Source organism: Acomys minous, assembly GCF_964271855.1.
Source record: "Acomys minous genome assembly, chromosome: 2".
Lineage (NCBI taxonomy): Eukaryota > Metazoa > Chordata > Mammalia > Rodentia > Muridae > Acomys > Acomys minous.
The window spans coordinates 78873130-78889787 of record NC_140484.1 but is presented as its reverse complement, the minus strand read 5'-3'; the positions used below and the strand labels follow the sequence as shown (position 1 = coordinate 78889787).

The 16658-nt window shown below is 43.8% G+C and overlaps 1 protein-coding gene across 2 annotated transcripts; it reads right to left on the bottom strand.

The window, feature by feature from the left end:
- Positions 1–4550: 4550 nt before the first annotated feature.
- ZP2 (zona pellucida glycoprotein 2) lies at positions 4551–16366 on the bottom strand. 2 transcript variants are annotated; one of them, XM_084757441.1, is made up of 18 exons: positions 16293–16366; positions 16122–16210; positions 15113–15196; positions 14709–14803; positions 12888–13037; positions 12133–12177; positions 11573–11737; positions 10350–10446; positions 10067–10251; positions 9236–9362; positions 8124–8311; positions 7951–8042; positions 7725–7849; positions 7410–7599; positions 6152–6287; positions 5953–6049; positions 5556–5633; positions 4551–4723 (listed from the first exon to the last, which is right to left on the bottom strand). In XM_084757441.1, the coding sequence occupies exons 1-18, from the start codon at positions 16340–16342 to the stop codon at positions 4587–4589; spliced, it is 2130 nt and encodes a 709-aa protein (XP_084613567.1). In that variant the 5' UTR covers positions 16343–16366; the 3' UTR covers positions 4551–4586. The 2 variants fall into 2 exon arrangements, with proteins under 2 accessions (XP_084613567.1, XP_084613568.1); XM_084757442.1 differs by lacking the exons at positions 16122–16210; positions 16293–16366 and adding an exon at positions 15332–15419.
- Positions 16367–16658: the final 292 nt, after the last annotated feature.

Sequence of the window (16658 nt, the reverse complement as noted above, 5' to 3'; positions counted from 1 at the left end):
GTCAATAGGACCAGATCTTTCCCTGTCTGTCTGCTCCCCCACAATCAGAGAAACGTGAGTGTGTGCAGGAATGACAAGCTATTCGCTTAGTACAAGCGTGGGTGGGTCCTTCCTCACATTCTGAACCTGTAGAAAGAAAACCCTGCTTTGTTCATGGTCTGATCTCTCCTTAGTTCTCCCATCACACTGCCTGGATGTCTACAGTACTAATGACTTTTCTAGTAAATCTTTTGCCTGAAAGGACAAGCTGACTCCATGTGCCTCACTTGAACCCAAGACCTTACAGTACCTCCATCTTCAAAATGTACCACTCCAATTTCTTCCCCCCTTTTCCCTCAGCCAGATGCCCTTCCCCCTTAGAGGGATTTGTGTGGTTATATTCACGTCCTACTTCAATAACCCAGATAATTTCCCCGTCTCAACCTTCTTAAGTTTATCATGACAGCAAAGTCCTTCTTGCCATACAGGGAACATTCAGTCCCACAGCGAACACACACATATCACTGGGGCCATCATTTATCCTCCCATGTTGCTTAAGCATGCTCAGACCAAGTCTTTCCAGATTTGTCTAGTAGGTGAAGTCAGGGCATATGGACTTTGTAAAATATGCCTCTGGTGTAGCACATGGCTTTATTCATTCTATAGTAATGGTTCATTGTATTATCTCTGAGAGTTCGTTCACTTCTTTGTTTTGGTACTGTCAGTATTTAGGTGTTTCAGGCTTGACCAGGCAGCTTTGTCTCAATGCATTGATTATCTTATTGGTCTCTTACCTGCTTCCTGCCATGAGATTAGGACATTGACATGGATTGGGAATGTGGAAACAGGCACAGAGATTGTTTTGTCTGCTCAAGGCCACACAGCTGGCAAAATATATAGAACCCAAACATTCATACTCTGAAATTCTGTGTACCCAAGTAAACTGCAGTAGCCACAGAACAGGTCAGGGGAGAAAAGCTAGCGGTCTCTTTCCACAACATACAAGCCCATTCCCAGCCCCAGCATCCTTCACCACCAGAACCACCAATGAGCATTTTACCCTATTCCTGAACTTGTTTGACAGTTACAACCCATCACTACCCAATAAGGAAGGTCGCAAACCCAGTGTGGATGAAGGAGAAGCCTCTTGGGGTTTGAGCTCAATTCCTGGCCCACACAGTTCCTCTCTGAGTAGGCTGCCTCCCCCACATACCGTAGGAAGTGTACTTTTCAAAAGTTGAAAACCCGACTTGAATCTATTGCTCATTGTACTTGTTCCAGGCTACCATGGCAACAAGTGTTCATCCCAGTGGCTGCTCTGAGGCAAGTTCAACTTTCCACACTCTGCTCTGGTTCTGTGGCAAACACTTCATGAGGGAGTTTGCTGTCAAGAAGCAGAGAAGCCCAGGGGATCTTGATCCCAAAACACATGGGTGAGCTTGCAGATGAGGGTCTACCAAAAGCTTACGGGGCTGTGATATCCCTGAGCTATTGTAGGGCTTGAGTAACTCACAGATAACATGAGCATTTTCAGGGATGTGTGTTTCTAATTTGTGGGTCATGAGTCATTAGAGGGTGGATTAGTTTCCCTTAGCTGCTTCAACAACTGAACATAAACTTAGCCCCATAAAGCGGTACTGTAGTTACAAGTCTGGAGGTTAGAAGTGCAAAATGGGGCAGTGGAGTTGATTCTGGAAGTTCTGCCAGTTTCCTCACCGGTTCCTCTGTGAGAGGCTGCCTGAGCTTCTTGGCTTGAGACTCTGCAGCTCTCAGATTTTGGCTACCAGTGCTACAGCTTCTAAAGCCCAGATGTCCTGGGCTTGTGATTGCCTACCCATCATCTAACCGTATCAAGACCTTCTATCACAGCTATGAAGCTCATGTCTCTGGGCTACCAATACTGAGAGATATTGATTCGCTTTTAGGATCAGGATGTGGACGTGAAGGGCTGGAGCTATTTAAGCAACCAACATTATACACACACACACACACACACACACACACACACACACACACACACACACACTCATATAGAGCATTTGCAGTGCAGGCTGCTATTAAATCAATGTTCACTTTAATGTCATTTAAAGAGCACAACACATAAAAGTTTTATTTCCGATTCAAATGTGAAGCAGCCCAGAGATACAAAGTTTCACACTGAAAAGTTTAAATCCAAAGTCAAGTCTTGCTTTATCATTGGAGTAATTCCTTATACCCTTATAAAGTCAGGTCCACAGAATGGCTTTGATGACTTGAGCTTCTAACCCCTAGCAACTCTAGACACACCAGACTTTCCACACAGTTTAAGCGTAGTCATTCCTCAGGCCAGGATTTTTACCCTGCATAAGTCTAACAAAACGATTAGATAAGAAAGGCTGTGGTGGTCTGAAGCTCCTGTGAACACTTGGTCCCTGTCCAGTGACACTGTTTTTGTATGTTGTGAAAACTTTAGGATATGAGGCCTTGCTAAGTAGAGTAGTGCTGCAAGGAGCAGATCTTTGAAGGCTACATTTGGTCTTGGGTCCCTTCACTGTCCTCAGTGACGCCAGAACCTTCCTCTGACATATGATCCTTACTGCCATGACATCCTGCCCAAGCACCAACTTCAACTTTGAGCCAAAATAAATCTCTTGTCCAACCCAGGGTATGGAAGAGAACAATTCCGCATAAAGCTTGAGACACTACAAAATAACAGATGTGTATGCTTTGACTTCCAGATTAGGTTTTGAAAGTCTCAACAGCATAACCGATAGTCAAGGAATTAAAATTGTATTTCCTATCTAGAAACAAGCATATAGTAGACTCTTGTAGGTTTTTGTTTATTTTTTTGTTGTTGTTGTTGTTGTTGACTTGACATAAGGTATGAGTCATCGGGGAAGAAGGAACCTTACTTGAGAAGACCGTCTCTATCAGACTGGTCTATAGGCAAGTCTGTAGGACATTTTCTGGATTAATGTCTGTTAAGGGAGGGCCTATCCCACTGCAGGCAGTGTCACTCCTGGGCAAGTGGTCCTGGGATCTGTAAGAAAGCAGACTGAGCAAACCATGGGGAGCAATCCAGTAAGCAGTGTTCCTCTCTGGTCTCTGCTTCCACTCCTGTCCCAGCTTCCCTCAGTGACTGTGATTAGAAAATATAATTTAAATACCACCCCATCCTCAACAAGAATTTGTATTTCTATTTGTACCACATACTAATATGGAGTTTAAAAATCTTTGAAAAAAACATGTTTCCTAGACAAAGGCTACAACTTAATTTTTATACTAGATGAGTGAAAGGTTTCTGAGCTATAGGATTAGTCAAGCTTGGTCATGTGGACTTCTTCCAAGCATCCCAGGTGAAAATTGGGTGCCCCAGGAAGTTGAGCCTCATGGAGAGTGAGGAACTGAGCACAGAGACGGTTAGCTAGGTTCAGGTTCAAGGTAGAGTCTGGGTAGCAGAGACACTGTAATAGCACTTAAGATGGACCTCACAGCATTTGTTTCCTTCTCTCCCAAAGATGGATCTTTAAGTGGGAGTTAGAGGTGTAGCTAGATCACTTTTAGGGCTCTGAAGTCTTATTTGAGGGAATTGCTTGAGTTAGGAAATACTTCACTGTCAACAATTTCTTTCATTAAAGGAATATTTTTGGTCAAATGATTAAGGATGGTATTTTTTGACTGATTGTCCCCCAAAGATACATGTGTTAAAATGCTGGCCTCCAGAGTGGTAGCATAGCAAGGTGCTGTGGATACTTAAGTCATTAGACCATAGAGGATGTGTCCCTCAAGGGACTGATGTATGGTTTCAGGTGTGGCCACTTGCTGGCACATACTCCCAGCATCACCCTACACCATGGGACCATCCAGCCTTGGATTCGAGCTGGTGAAAACATAATGCCCAAAGCCTCTTAAATATCCCACACATTTGGTATTTCACTATTTTGACAAAGTTAGGCACAAGTGGCTTCCCGCTCTGCTCACTCCAATCCTATGTCTTTGAGTGAGGCCTCAACACAAAGGATTCATGGATGTGTACTCCTTCAGGTGGGCTGTAGCTAAGCACTATTGAATGCAAGTGATTATGTGTCAGACACAGAACTAGGGGAGTCACACAATCGCAAAGGGAAACAATTTGTAAATTTATCTATTCCTGTCGGAGTTGATAAAACATCTGCCCAGGGGATTGTGAACACTCTAAAGATTGAAGGGGGAGATTCTTAAATATTTTCTAGTCTTGAATCAGGAGGCAAAGGGCTGGAAAGATGGAGAGATGACTCATCCAGGAAAAGTGCTAGTCTTGTAAGCACAAAGCCCGGAGTTTGAGCTTCACTCGGTTTTCATTTGTTGGTGGTTAAAGGCCAGTCACAGTGGCACATGCTGTATTACTGTCAGAGATGGGCAGATCCCTGAGGTTTGCTGGCCAGCCAGTCTAGCATATTTGGCAAGTTTCAAGCTCATGAAACCACTTCTCTTCCCCTTCCCAAAAGCAAAAAAAAAGTGGATAGTGTCCAAGGACTGCCTCAAGACTGTCCTCCGGCCTTATCTGAGTACACATATGTGTACACGCATGAACACATAAGACAAGAGTTTTACTGCAGCCACTTTATTTGCAAGTTCAATTAGTGATCCTACCTCACAGTTCTTTCCTTATGCAAGTAATAGACAAAGCCTATAATAACCACCACACCCACTAACGCAGCCACAGCAGCCACTGTTTTAGAAGTGGTGTCTTTGGTAATCGCGTACCTGTTGGGGTCCACAACACCTACAAAGGAAGCAAGTATTGAAGTCATAAGGTCAGGCTGAGCCCGTCTACAAACGTGAAGCCTCAATCACATGTTTTTGGAAGTTTTCAGTAGGATTCCGTCTCTCCCTCTTTGTCCCATCCCCTGCTCCATACCTCCTCTTCTCCCTGTTCTTACCACTTGCTCTCTCCACCTGAAGCCTGATGGGCTGATACCTGGAAGGAGCCTCAGAGTCTCAGGCTGACTAATACAATGCCCAGATGGTTAGTTATCCCTGTGTGTGACGTCACAAGGCAATTGGCTGAGATTTAAGATAGCTTACTTTCATCTTCCAGGGCTGGAGTTGAGGCCCTCAGGGTGAGGCTATGGGATGATTATAGGAGCATAGTCTCCTGTGGATTTCAGTTTGGCAGGAGTTAAAGGGATGCTTGGGCTTGTCAGCCTCCTCATCTGCCACAATATACACCAAGTTCCTTGGCATGGTAGGCAACAATCCTCTTAAAAGATCTAGTGTGGTGTTAAGAATCCATTATGGCATCTGGCATGAGAGTGGAGCTACAAGTAGTGACGCCACAGTGCATGAACAAGACCATGGCTACCGGGCCCAGGCATCCTACATGGTTATTGCAAGACTAAAAGAAAGCAAGTCTGTCTGTAGGTACTGTACATGATCCTGCTGGTGTCGAGATTCTCCGAAGAGCATACGAAGGGTTCAAGGTTCCCTAGGAAGGGACCTTACTTTATGCTGTTCTTGTTTAGGTTTGTAATTAAGCATATTAATTTTTTAGCAGAAAAAGGGTAAAAAGAAATTTGCATTCAGAAGTACCCCCAGACTCTAAATTAAACCTTTACCTTTAAGTGAGGAGTCATCTGACAACAAGAGAATAGGACCTGGAAGGCTAACTGTCATTGTGTCCTTTTTGGTGGTCTCTGTGATGGAAGACAGATAATCAAAGTTGCGTTTGACTCGGGACTGGTATACTAGAGGCATTAGAGTCCCTAGAAGATGCTTCATGGAGTAGTCATTGACAGGAATTCCATCTGTCTGTCATGAGTAGATCTCAAAGGATGGGTTCATCAGGCTAAATGAGAACCTGTGCATCTCAGGATCGCCATACTGGTAAAGGAAGACTGGGTGAAGAGGTTTCTTGGGACCAGGTGGAGAGCAATTATTACTATCCTAAAGTGTACTCAATTATAAAAAATCTGGGTTTGGTTTAAGCAACAAGAACAGGGATTACATTTTTACCTCGTTTGCTCCTCAGTGGTGCTGGGCATGTCACAGAGCACAGAGGGGAGTCAAGGGAGCGCTGGTTGCAGATCAAGGCACTACAGTGGAAGTAGATCTGGAAGGAGAGGAAGAGCATCAGGTGGAACCCATGCAATCACTGTCAACCTGCTCATGCAATCACTGTCAACCTGCTCCAGGTGACTTCTTGATCACATACCAGGCTCGAGAGCCCCTGCGCCTCTGACACGAAGGCAAAGGTCTTCACGTCAAACCTCTGGTAGTGAGTAGGATGGGCCACGGAGGAAGCAGCTGGATGGAAAGTAGTGTGGTAGTTGTCCAATTCATATTCACAGCTAGGAAACAGGCACCAAGGTACGGGCATCAGTCACAGGAACCCTCACATGCCCATTTGCACAGGGTGAGTCACAGGCGACACCTCTATGCTACAGCGTTGTCTTCATCCAACCAGTGCCTCTGTTTTACTTACATCTGGTTGACAGCACTTAGCCATCAGTATTCATGAAGTTTTATGTATAACACCTGTATTCTACTATATAATGTGAATACATATTTGTTTACCAAGTGATTTCATCAACAAATTCAAGTTGTGACCACACTCCTTGTGTGTGTGTGTATGTGTGTGTGTGTGTGTGTGTTTTACTTAAGATTCCTGCTTACCTATTCCACAGACATGATTTTCTATGTCCTAGGTAGTAATGTTTGCAACAGAGATAGAGAATCCTTACCATCCTGTTTTGCACACTAGCAGGTAACGATGTTATTAAGGATGGAAACTACAAAGATGTGAAGACTAACAGAAAGATAAAGTGATGAGGGCTGGCCTCGTAGAGAGGAGATACTTGGGCAAACCTTCAAAGGTAAAGGAATGCATTGTGTGATTGAATGGGTCTGTATGTGCTCTTTACACAAGAGTCTGGCTGCAGGTGTGGAGCCTTGTTACATTCCCACAGAGCGAAGAGAGCTAAAGTATAGCTCTTTGTAGGTAAAGAACCTTAGAGGGGACACAGGCAGAGCTGAGAGGACAAACACCTATAGCCCAAAGCACTGACACATTTGTTTAGAGTCAAGTGGGAGTTCTAATTCCTGTTCCACCACTTACCATTGAAGCTAAAGCTTTGATTCCCTCATGAATGTTGCTAGTGATGTGACAGGATGTATGACAGCCTAGCATAGGGTAGGGGTTCTGCAAATGGACACTAGTATTCTCTCTCTCATGATAAAGATGTAGCAGAGCCAGACCTCTTGGAGAGGAGCTCATTCCTTGAGAGTCCAAGGTAATAAAAAAGCAGCACAAGTCATCCAATTAGACCAAGGACTGATGACTACAAACAAGGATCAACTCAGGGAATTCATGACCAAAGTCATCTTTAAGTCTCAGGAGGACTGATCTCAATCACTACTAGTGAGTTCTGGGTGTTTTATCCCGGAAGCCCCATGGTTTAGGGAGTACATACCCATCCACAACAATCTGCCACTGGGGGACAGAGGCTGGGTCCATAGAAGATGTTGCCCAGCAGTCATCTAAGACCAGCTTGATGTTGGGATCATTCCTGTTCAAGACAGCTACTTCCATGTAGATGGGCTGGCGGAGGTATCTCACTACTGGGTAGTCATCCTTCCTGTAAGGTTGTTGGTATGATTTGTCTGCAAGTAATGGAAAACCTCTTTAGGACTGAGGTACCCAACTGGCTGGCAGCACTAGATAGTGCATTTTAGAGGGAAAATCCCCCAAAGTGTTTCATTCATTTGATCAAGTTGCACCATCTCACCTGGGTAGGTTTGCAGTACCAACACCAGTGGACCTGGCTTTACAGAGGCTGCTGGAGAAGAAAGGCCTTTGATATTGGCACTTAGTAGTATACTGTCTCTGAGGTAATGACACCTCACTGTCATTCTGGAAAATTGTGGGTTGGGAGAGATGGAAGAATTATGTTAACAAAATGTCTCTAGTTTAAGCTAAAATTTTTTTTAAAAAAAGTAGGAATTATATCACACCTGAACTCACTGTCTCTGAATATGACTCTTGGTGGTAGATTTTTCCAGAGAGCATGTATTTCATTCTCATAGATGACTTTATCACCTTCAAACTTAAATAGTAGAGAAAGTTGGTCAGAAAAGTACTTACCTCAAAAGTAAGTCTTAACTTATTACCATTGGTCACTACTCACTTTCTGTTGTGTTCCACACCCATTCAGAGGTATGTGAAACCTTACGAGCCCCTGAGACAGATCCCTGAAGGTAGGCTCACAGGAGGAGTTTCCCACCAGGAGGGTCTTGAGGTTCAGAGCAGGCTTTGTTTGGTGGCTGTAGACCTCAAAGTCCATAAATCCATCCTGTGTGCACAGGTCACCTGTAACTGGAAAGCAGCAAAGGTTTAGAGGAAATCAAGCCCGCCTTGTGACATTACCCATCATCCCTAAAGTGTAAGGATGACTCCAGATACTAAGCTTGAGTTGTCTTCAGTCTTTGTTTGGGCACTGATGGGACAGTTAGAGTTACAAGAGAACATAAGTCACCATGATCAGTGTCATCAACATGTAGCTCAGGAGACAGAGGAAGAAGGGTGACAGGGGTGATGAGGCCACTGAGGAAAACCTCGAGAAAAAATTCAATCTGAGTTGGCCAGGTCATGTTAGGTTTTATTGTGTCCTTTCTCGTCTTGAATTTTAGATTTTTTTTTTTAATTAGGAAAACGCAACTGGTAAGCTATTTACGTATTTTAAAAATCCAAAATAACTCTGAAACTTCAAAGTAAGGGTCCCAATCTCTGTGGTAAGGGACACTCAGTCTGGATTCACAAATCCCAGTTTGAGGAAAAACCGAGAAGGTAGCTTCTTATGGATTGGCGTGAGCTGGCCCAGGTAAGGTAGTAAAGAGAAGCACAGCTCAACGAGAGAAGGCTCTCACTCAGGATTCCTTTACAGAGTTTATAGGAGTCTCAAGAACTAGTTCTAACTAGAAGCTCAAGAACTAGTTCTAACTAGAAGCTCAGAGTCTTTTTCCCTGGATGGGGACTCTGATAGCTAACTCCATATACTGAGATTTCTTTGAGTCAGCAGTTACAGGGCGATCTCCCAGCATGAATGTTTGAGAGCACACTTGAGCCCCAGCTTAGAACTTAAGACTCCCGTTTCTGATATGACTCATCCTTTGGCCTTTTTGAGCCACAAAGCATGAATCAGAACCTTGACATCAGTTATATTTTCCCACATGCCTTATAAGGAGTGAAAGAAAACAAAAACAAAACCCCAGATAATTTTGATTAAAAAAAAATCTTTACCTATAGAGACTGGTGACTCACAGTGGCACTCAGGATCAATCAGCAAGGATGCCATGTGCGGTTGGAGGTCAAAGGTCAGATTGAGTGATGAGAAGTAGAACTGATAGGATGGACATTTTTCAGAGGGCTGAGATCAGAGAATATCAGTTAGCCATCTCAGGGAGCAGAAGTCCCTGAACACTTGCAGAGCACACTTCAGACCGATCGAGTTTCCATCTAAGCCAAAACAAACTAGCCACCACGTCCTCAGGATGCTTCTCCAGCCAGAAGTTTATGGCCTTAAACTCACGTCCTACGATACCCAGGACTTCATGCTCTTTGTACTATTAGTCACTAACGTTTGAATTAACAAGTCAAACTGCAAAGGATAGTGGAATCTCTTGCCAAACTCAAGGAGGACTCAGAAGGACTCCACAGAGGTTACAAAACACTTGCTATGCACGCTCTGATATTCTATGCCTGCAGTTGGCAACTGCATCCATCAAGACCGGCCTCGGGACAATAGGCAACACGTTGCTTTGTACCAATTTGCTCTGTTGTATAACAGAGCATAGTGTAGGCTTATCATTAGATGTCTGCCAGGTAGGTTGTACTTATCAAAATGAGCTGGTAAAACCATAGCAACGTGTCCACATGTGGCAGTTAGAGATGATATTAGAGAGGACTTTCCTTAAAAAAAAAAATCAATGTATGTAAAGTGATCAAGATAGGCTTTGTACCATTTAAACCCATCACTCTAGTAAGTAGGCCCTATGGGCACGTCATCAGTTGTATCTACAGAGTTCACTACAGAAGGCTCTTGTGCCATTCAGGGGATGACAACAAACATACTTTTGTCTTTAGGAGAGTTTTTCTGAAATGCAGTCTCAAGCCATTTCTTGCTTCTTTGTCAATCCCATTGGCATGCCATTGGCTCTCAGGGATGCTCCTTTGTTCAAAGCCCACAAACTGTAGCTTCCCAGGAAACTCTGGTATAGTGAGAGTCATGTGTGTGGCATTACAAACCACAGGAAGATCTGCAGGGAGTGGTAGACAGAATACCTATCAGCTGCCTTGGTTAAGCCCGAGAACTAGGTTTCCCACTGCTGAGGATATGTTCTCTCTTGGGCCTCACCTGATGCACAGATAGCTTGGGATGCGTAGACAATCTTCTGCCCAAAAGATGAGAACAAGAAGTTCACCCTCACAACATAGAGGTGGCTGCTCCCCTCCTGGAGGGTCAGGATTTTGAAGATATTAGTTTGAGTCTCTAATCAATAAAAATCATCCTATGCTCAAGGATTGGGCATCACACTTTGGCATGTGAAATGATAGGCCCAGTCAGGATTTCTGGTATTAATCTTGTCTTCTATAAATCCCGGAAGCCTAGTGCTGTCTGCGGGTATGACCCATAGCTGACCATTTCTAGGGTGACAGGAGAAAGAACTGGCCATATTCTTTGACTATCGAGTAGTGTTGGTCAGAATGCTTACAGAGCTCAGAAATCCTATTATGCTCAAGATGAAACAAACTGTCTTTATTAAAGTAGCCAGTGCATGAGCACTTGCTAGCATCTATCCCAAGTGTAGCCATGCATGGCTTCACAGTAGGCTAGATCCTAAGAAATGCACCATTAAACAACTGTCCTTGCACAGTAGAGCATAGTACCACAAAACCTAGTTGTGTCATTATCCACCTAATATGTAACTGTGAGTGTGGTGTGACAGTTTTATATAGTGGGTAGTGCAGGTTTGCACAGCACCGCTACACACATGGGCAAGATATTGCACTATACTGTTACTACTGCCATCATTACCAGGCAATGAAACATTTGGCTCCAATAGTCTTACAGGACTGTCATATGGTTCATCACCGGCTTAAACATTATGTAGAAGGTGATTATAACACAATCTAATGTCTCACAGATGGTCTGGAAGACAAAGTAAACAATGCTGCCCAGACAAAGTGCTTTAATTCTAAGACTCACAACACTACCGGCGCTGTACATTGTGCTTTGACTGTAAGCCTGTAAGAAGAGGGAAGAGGGTATAGCAAGGCCCGTGTCTCTTCTGCGCCATTGCATTCCTGTCATCCAATGGTGTACTTGGTATTAGAACTTCCAGATTGTCTGAGACAGAGTCTCATCATGTAGTCTAGGCTGTTCTCAAGCTCACAGGCCTCCTGCCTCAGTTTCCCATGTGCTAGAACTACAAGCATTTGCCAATCTTCCCCCAGCTAAATATACTTTTAAAATTGGCAACATAGCCCCTTTCTTTGGAGACATGGTTAAAACTATGCTTAGGATTAAGAGTGTTGGCCATTTCCTTGGTGGTGGTATAAGAGGGTTTTTATACCTACCACATAGTGAGCTACTCCAGTGGCATTGAATGGCACTTGGAGGGTTATTTTCTGGGTGTCAATCAGAATATTAAATCCTTGTCTTAAGGCATCCTTTAGGGGCAGAGTGTGGACTCTTGAACCATCCAGGATTTTAACGATCCATCCCGTCGCAGACGCATTCTTCTAAAGACAAAAGACATGGATATAATTCCAAGTGGTCCTCTGACTAACACCTGCATGCCTGCAGCATACTCATTCATGCATGCATGTGTAAATGCATAAAACAAAAAATAAGCATTGCTTAAACAACTGGCACTTACTTAACTATGAGAATCTAATGTTCCATCAGATTAAAGCAACCATGAGCATTAACATGAATTAAGTGTGATTCATAGAAGAGTTGCATTCTTGGGATTGGAGAGGTGACTCAGTGACTACTTTCTGCTCTTCCACAGGAACCAAATTCAAATATCAGAACTCACATCACAAATGCCTTTAACTTTAGTCTTCTGTGACTGGACCTGAGACTTTCTGTCCTTTGTGGACACATACACACACACACACACCTGTACTCTTACCTGATTATCATCAGCAAGCCTAGAGAAAAGTTGTGAGAAAGAAAACTGGAATAGAAAAAAAAAAAGATTTAGGACAAAGTTTCTAAAGTTCGGCCACCTACTGTTTTGCAGAAACACCCAGATACCTAGACTAATTGACATAAATTAATGCTGTTCTTCCAAGAAGCCTGGCTGATGCACAGGGCCAGATGCATCTTCCAATCCTCCCCTTTGGGTTTCCGGTATCAAAAGGCATTGTATTGGAAACGCTAGACTAGAACCAGCTACAAACTGAAGCGCTAGGTTCTTAAACATATAACCTTTATTATAGCTACGGAACCAAGTATGGCATTAAGCTGTTGTTGCCAAAGTACAGGTATTAGTGGCTCATTGTGAATATGAACTTAATGAGTACAAACACAAAATCAAAAGGTCTGTTTTTGTCTATTTAACATGTTTTAGTTTGGGGCCAGGGCCTGAATGTGTTATCAGTCAATCCTATGATTGACTATAGATATTTGAACCTTTTCTGTTACTAGGCATGGTGTGCTCGACACTGTGTTCACTTAGTTCTTAGAGCTACCCTGTCAGGTGAGTGCTCCTCTTCCACTTTAGCCTTAGAAACAAAGCCTCAGTTTGGTTGAGAAAAATGCGTCATGGTCACACAGCAAGACAGTAAGAACAATCTGAAATTCATCCAGCTGCTAAGACAAGCTATGTCCATACCACCATATCCCCTGTTATAGCCATATGAGAGGTCATCCCACATCACTTACGGATACAAAATCCTTCATGCAGAGTGTAGTATCTGATATCTCGTTGTCCTCTTTTTTCAGGGATGGGCAGAAGAAATGATGTATGCCATCTTTGTATCTTATACCTGTACTATTGTCCTGGAGTCTGATGTTTACCTGGTATCCACCCATCTGTGAGCAAAAACAATAGGAATGAGGAAGCTGTATCCTCAGTGGGAAGCCAGTTCTAGAAGACTCTGACCACGAGAGTGGCAACACACTTAAGTTCATCAATACACGTTCCTGAAGGCACTGCATTCCTTGCCAGGAGACTATAGCTAGCTCTAGAGACACCCTTCTAAGACTCCCAGGTTGAGAGCAGAGTTCAAAGATTAGGCGTGGAGTCCAGTGTTCTGTTACATTTCTATTATGTTCTATTGTCTTATCTTGGGAATCACTGTCATATTCACAGACATCTATACAGATTATTGAAATATACCCACTCAGCAACTAAATAAATGCCCATGTGCAGAGAGAAGCCATCTTTGTTACCCTTGACCTCGGAGAATTTACTTAGTCCAAGACAAGACAATTGTTGCCTGATGATTTTCTGCTACATGTTAGATAGTAACTATCTTAGAATTTATATTATCTTAACTTTTAAAAACAATTATTAATAATTCAAAGCTCATTACACAAAGGTTAGGAGACTAGATTTGGCCATTTATTCATTGCAGGTAGGAGACACTGGTTCCAGGGAATACAACTCTTTACATTTCTTGAAGTTGATAAGGCCTGATTCGTGGGAGAAGGGCATCAAGTTGGGAGGGTTACATGCTGGGGGTCCTGGGAGAAGTGGGGAGGGGTGAGCGAGAGGTGGAGGTGATAAACACACATTGTATACATGTATGAGACTGTCAAAGACTAAGAATAGGAAAGTTTAAGTCAGTACAGATTTTCACAGAAGATATGAGATTACTCTTCTGAGCCATTGCAGAGGGTTTTAGTGGGCCAGATGACTGCTGAGAAAGCAGACTCTATGAATATACATAAAGCTTACACCGTAGGCTCCAGCATCGGAGCAGATGATGCAGCCTGTTAAATGCTTGATTCCCAGGACTCAGCCCACACTCACACCACCTGAAACCCCCGGACACGCCTAGAAACCTCAGGTGATTCTTTGCACACGGAAGCTTGAGAACTTCTGCCATTGTGGCAGGTTTTTATTATACCTAATGACCCTGATTAGGCAATCCTGTTGCTTGGCAATAGAGAAACCCTTATTGCTTAGCAACTGTTTGCTTTTTAACACCTGTTCTTAAGCTCGGTTTTCAGTATCTATCTGCTGGCACCCAAAATAACCTCCCGTCTCACACAGGGGTTAGATTAAAATAGCTCTCTGCCCAAGCAGTTGCTTTGTCTAAGTCGCATGCTCTGCCTTCATTTCTAAGGTATTACTTTTTATACCCTGTGGAGATGGCAGTATCTTTACCATTTCCCAATAAGCAAATAGATGCAAGGTTACATGGCATACTTGAAGTCAAATGCAGGGCCAATAGCTCAAGCTCTGGGCTTCTCCAACACTGGTTATTTCAGATTTTTGTTCCCTGGGCATTATAGGCTATTTGACAATATTCTTGACTTGTACCCACATTGATTCCTGTAGTGGAGTCCATCCCATATCCAGAACATTTCAGGCTTGGTCAAAAGTGTCCTCTGGATATGTTAGGAATACAATAGACTTAACTAGTTTGGATGAGGACTACTGTTCTGTTCCAAAGCCTAAATCCTTAGCCACCAAGTTGAATATAGGTAATGATTATGTTTCTACCACTAAATCATTCCCCCAAACCAATCACTTACCACTCTTTTAGTACAGGTTTCATAGGGGAACTTCATGATGAGATTTTCTGAGTCCAGGACATAAGTGCAGTTTAAAATTTCCATGCCAATGGTATCTACAGAAGACACAGATAGCCAAGAAATGCATCCCAGTGGCAGAGCCAACTGAAGGTGCTGAGCCAGGACTTCTCATCCCTTCTAAGGCATGGCAGTCACTCAGGGTTTCCCACTGGATCCCAAATAACTCACACTACGCAGGAAGACAGGTGCTCTCCTCTGGGTAGCATTGGACAAGTCAGGGACCCCCATGGCACCAGGAGAGATGGATGCCAGTTGCTTCAAGGGTTGGGCTCTGTATACCCAAACAGAGGTGGCCCTGCTCTCTACAAGTTGGGAATTACAATTGAGTAGAACATATTACATACCCACCACAGAAGGATTCCATCTTTCCATGTCAAAACCCCTTGGAAATTTAACTCTCACTTCATCTTCCTTGCAAGTGACAGAGCCTGGAGAACAGATGAAGTATTTGCAACCCTTTTGAGGTACAGGAGACACTACTGCTACAGGTGAGTGTGAAAACACCATCTTCCTCAACAGCATGAAGGAATGCTGCCCGTTAAGGAAAGGGAGGAAATGCTTACCTTCAGGGAGCTCACTGATTGAGATTTATAAATGCAATTACAAGATACCAGAGCTCTAAAGGTGTTTCCATTCAGCACTTGGGCCTCCAAGGAGAACCCCAGCTTTGTGTTAATAAGCCAGGTTCACAAACCTTGACAAGGAGCTGCCAGCTGTGGGGCAGATACGTCTCTACAGCAGGAACTTCTTCCAGGTCTTCCAAATTAAAGTTTTAAGAAGAAAATTCGGGGTAAGCCCCAGGGAAGACTTTTTTTTTTTCTCCAAGAGCAAACTCTGCCTATGACCTGCCTGTCTGCAGCCTCTGGCTTGTGGGAGAGTCTCAAGAGCACTTTGTCTCACAAGAAGAATTCTAGTTGTGTCTGATGTGGATGCCTTAAGTTTAAGGGATAGGTAAAGACGTGTTCTTCCACATGGGAGCTCTGATAACAACATGTGCCAGGTACCAGAAGACACAAAGCAGTGAGGGGTTGGGAACTAGCACAGACGTTCTTTAGAATTCTTGCATGTAGCTGACATAGCAAACCCACAGATAAGGAGAAAAAAAATCATTAGTGACTAATGTAAGAAGGGAGCGAAGCTAGGCATGGGGCACACACCTGAAAAGCCAGCATTAGGGAGGTTGAAGGGATGGATTGAGACATTGAGTTGAGGCCAGCCTGGGCTGCACAGCAATTTCCTGTCGGGAGGGATGAGGAAAGAAGAAGAAGGGGAGGAAGGAGAAAACAGTGGAGAGCTAGTCCTTCTGCAGACTTTTCTCTTTGGTAAGAGGGTTCTCAAGCCCAAGAGACATACCTTGGAAGGCAGGATTCAATGCCTGAGGAGGACTTAATGCGTTTACTGAAGTCACAAGGGCGAATAAGAGAGAAAGCGACCTGTGGATGCTAAGAGAGAGAGAGTCAAGATAAAGTGAACTTAAGCCATCAAAGCCCTTGCATTCCCTACCCTCGTCCCAGAATGCCTCACCTCCAACAGCACAGAGGGCTTCTAGACTCTGCCCTCTGCCTCCACGCCATGTTGGAAGACACAGAAGAGCACCTAGGCCAAGGCTCTGCAGGCAGCTCTGTGCTGTTATAGCCCCAGATAGAATGTGACCCCACCCTTTCACCATTGGGGGCACCTGGATCTCTCAGCCCAGCTGACAGGGAGGGATTTAGAAAAAAAATGCCCATCTGCCTTCCCTCACACTTGCCTCCAAGTTCTGCCAGCAGCTTTCGAGGGGCCAGAGTTGAACCAGAGTTCCTGAAATTGACCCCAGGTGAGTGAAGTAGTGACCCATCCTATGATTTACAGATAAAATTCAGATTTTTTTTAAAGCAAGATATTTACAAT

What these genes read in the sequence shown, in the direction of transcription:
- ZP2 (XM_084757441.1), bottom strand. Translation starts at nt 16,342, where the DNA reads ATGGCGTGGAGGCAGAGGGCAGAGTCTAGAAGCCCTCTGTGCTGTTGG. An exon ending in GCATGAAGGATTTTGTATCC is followed by an intron (nt 12,178 to 12,887) that starts GTAAGTGATGTG and finishes TTTCTATTCCAG; the next exon opens with TTTTCTTTCTCACAACTTTT. An exon ending in CCAAGCTATCTGTGCATCAG is followed by an intron (nt 10,252 to 10,349) that starts GTGAGGCCCAAG and finishes CACTCCCTGCAG; the next exon opens with ATCTTCCTGTGGTTTGTAAT.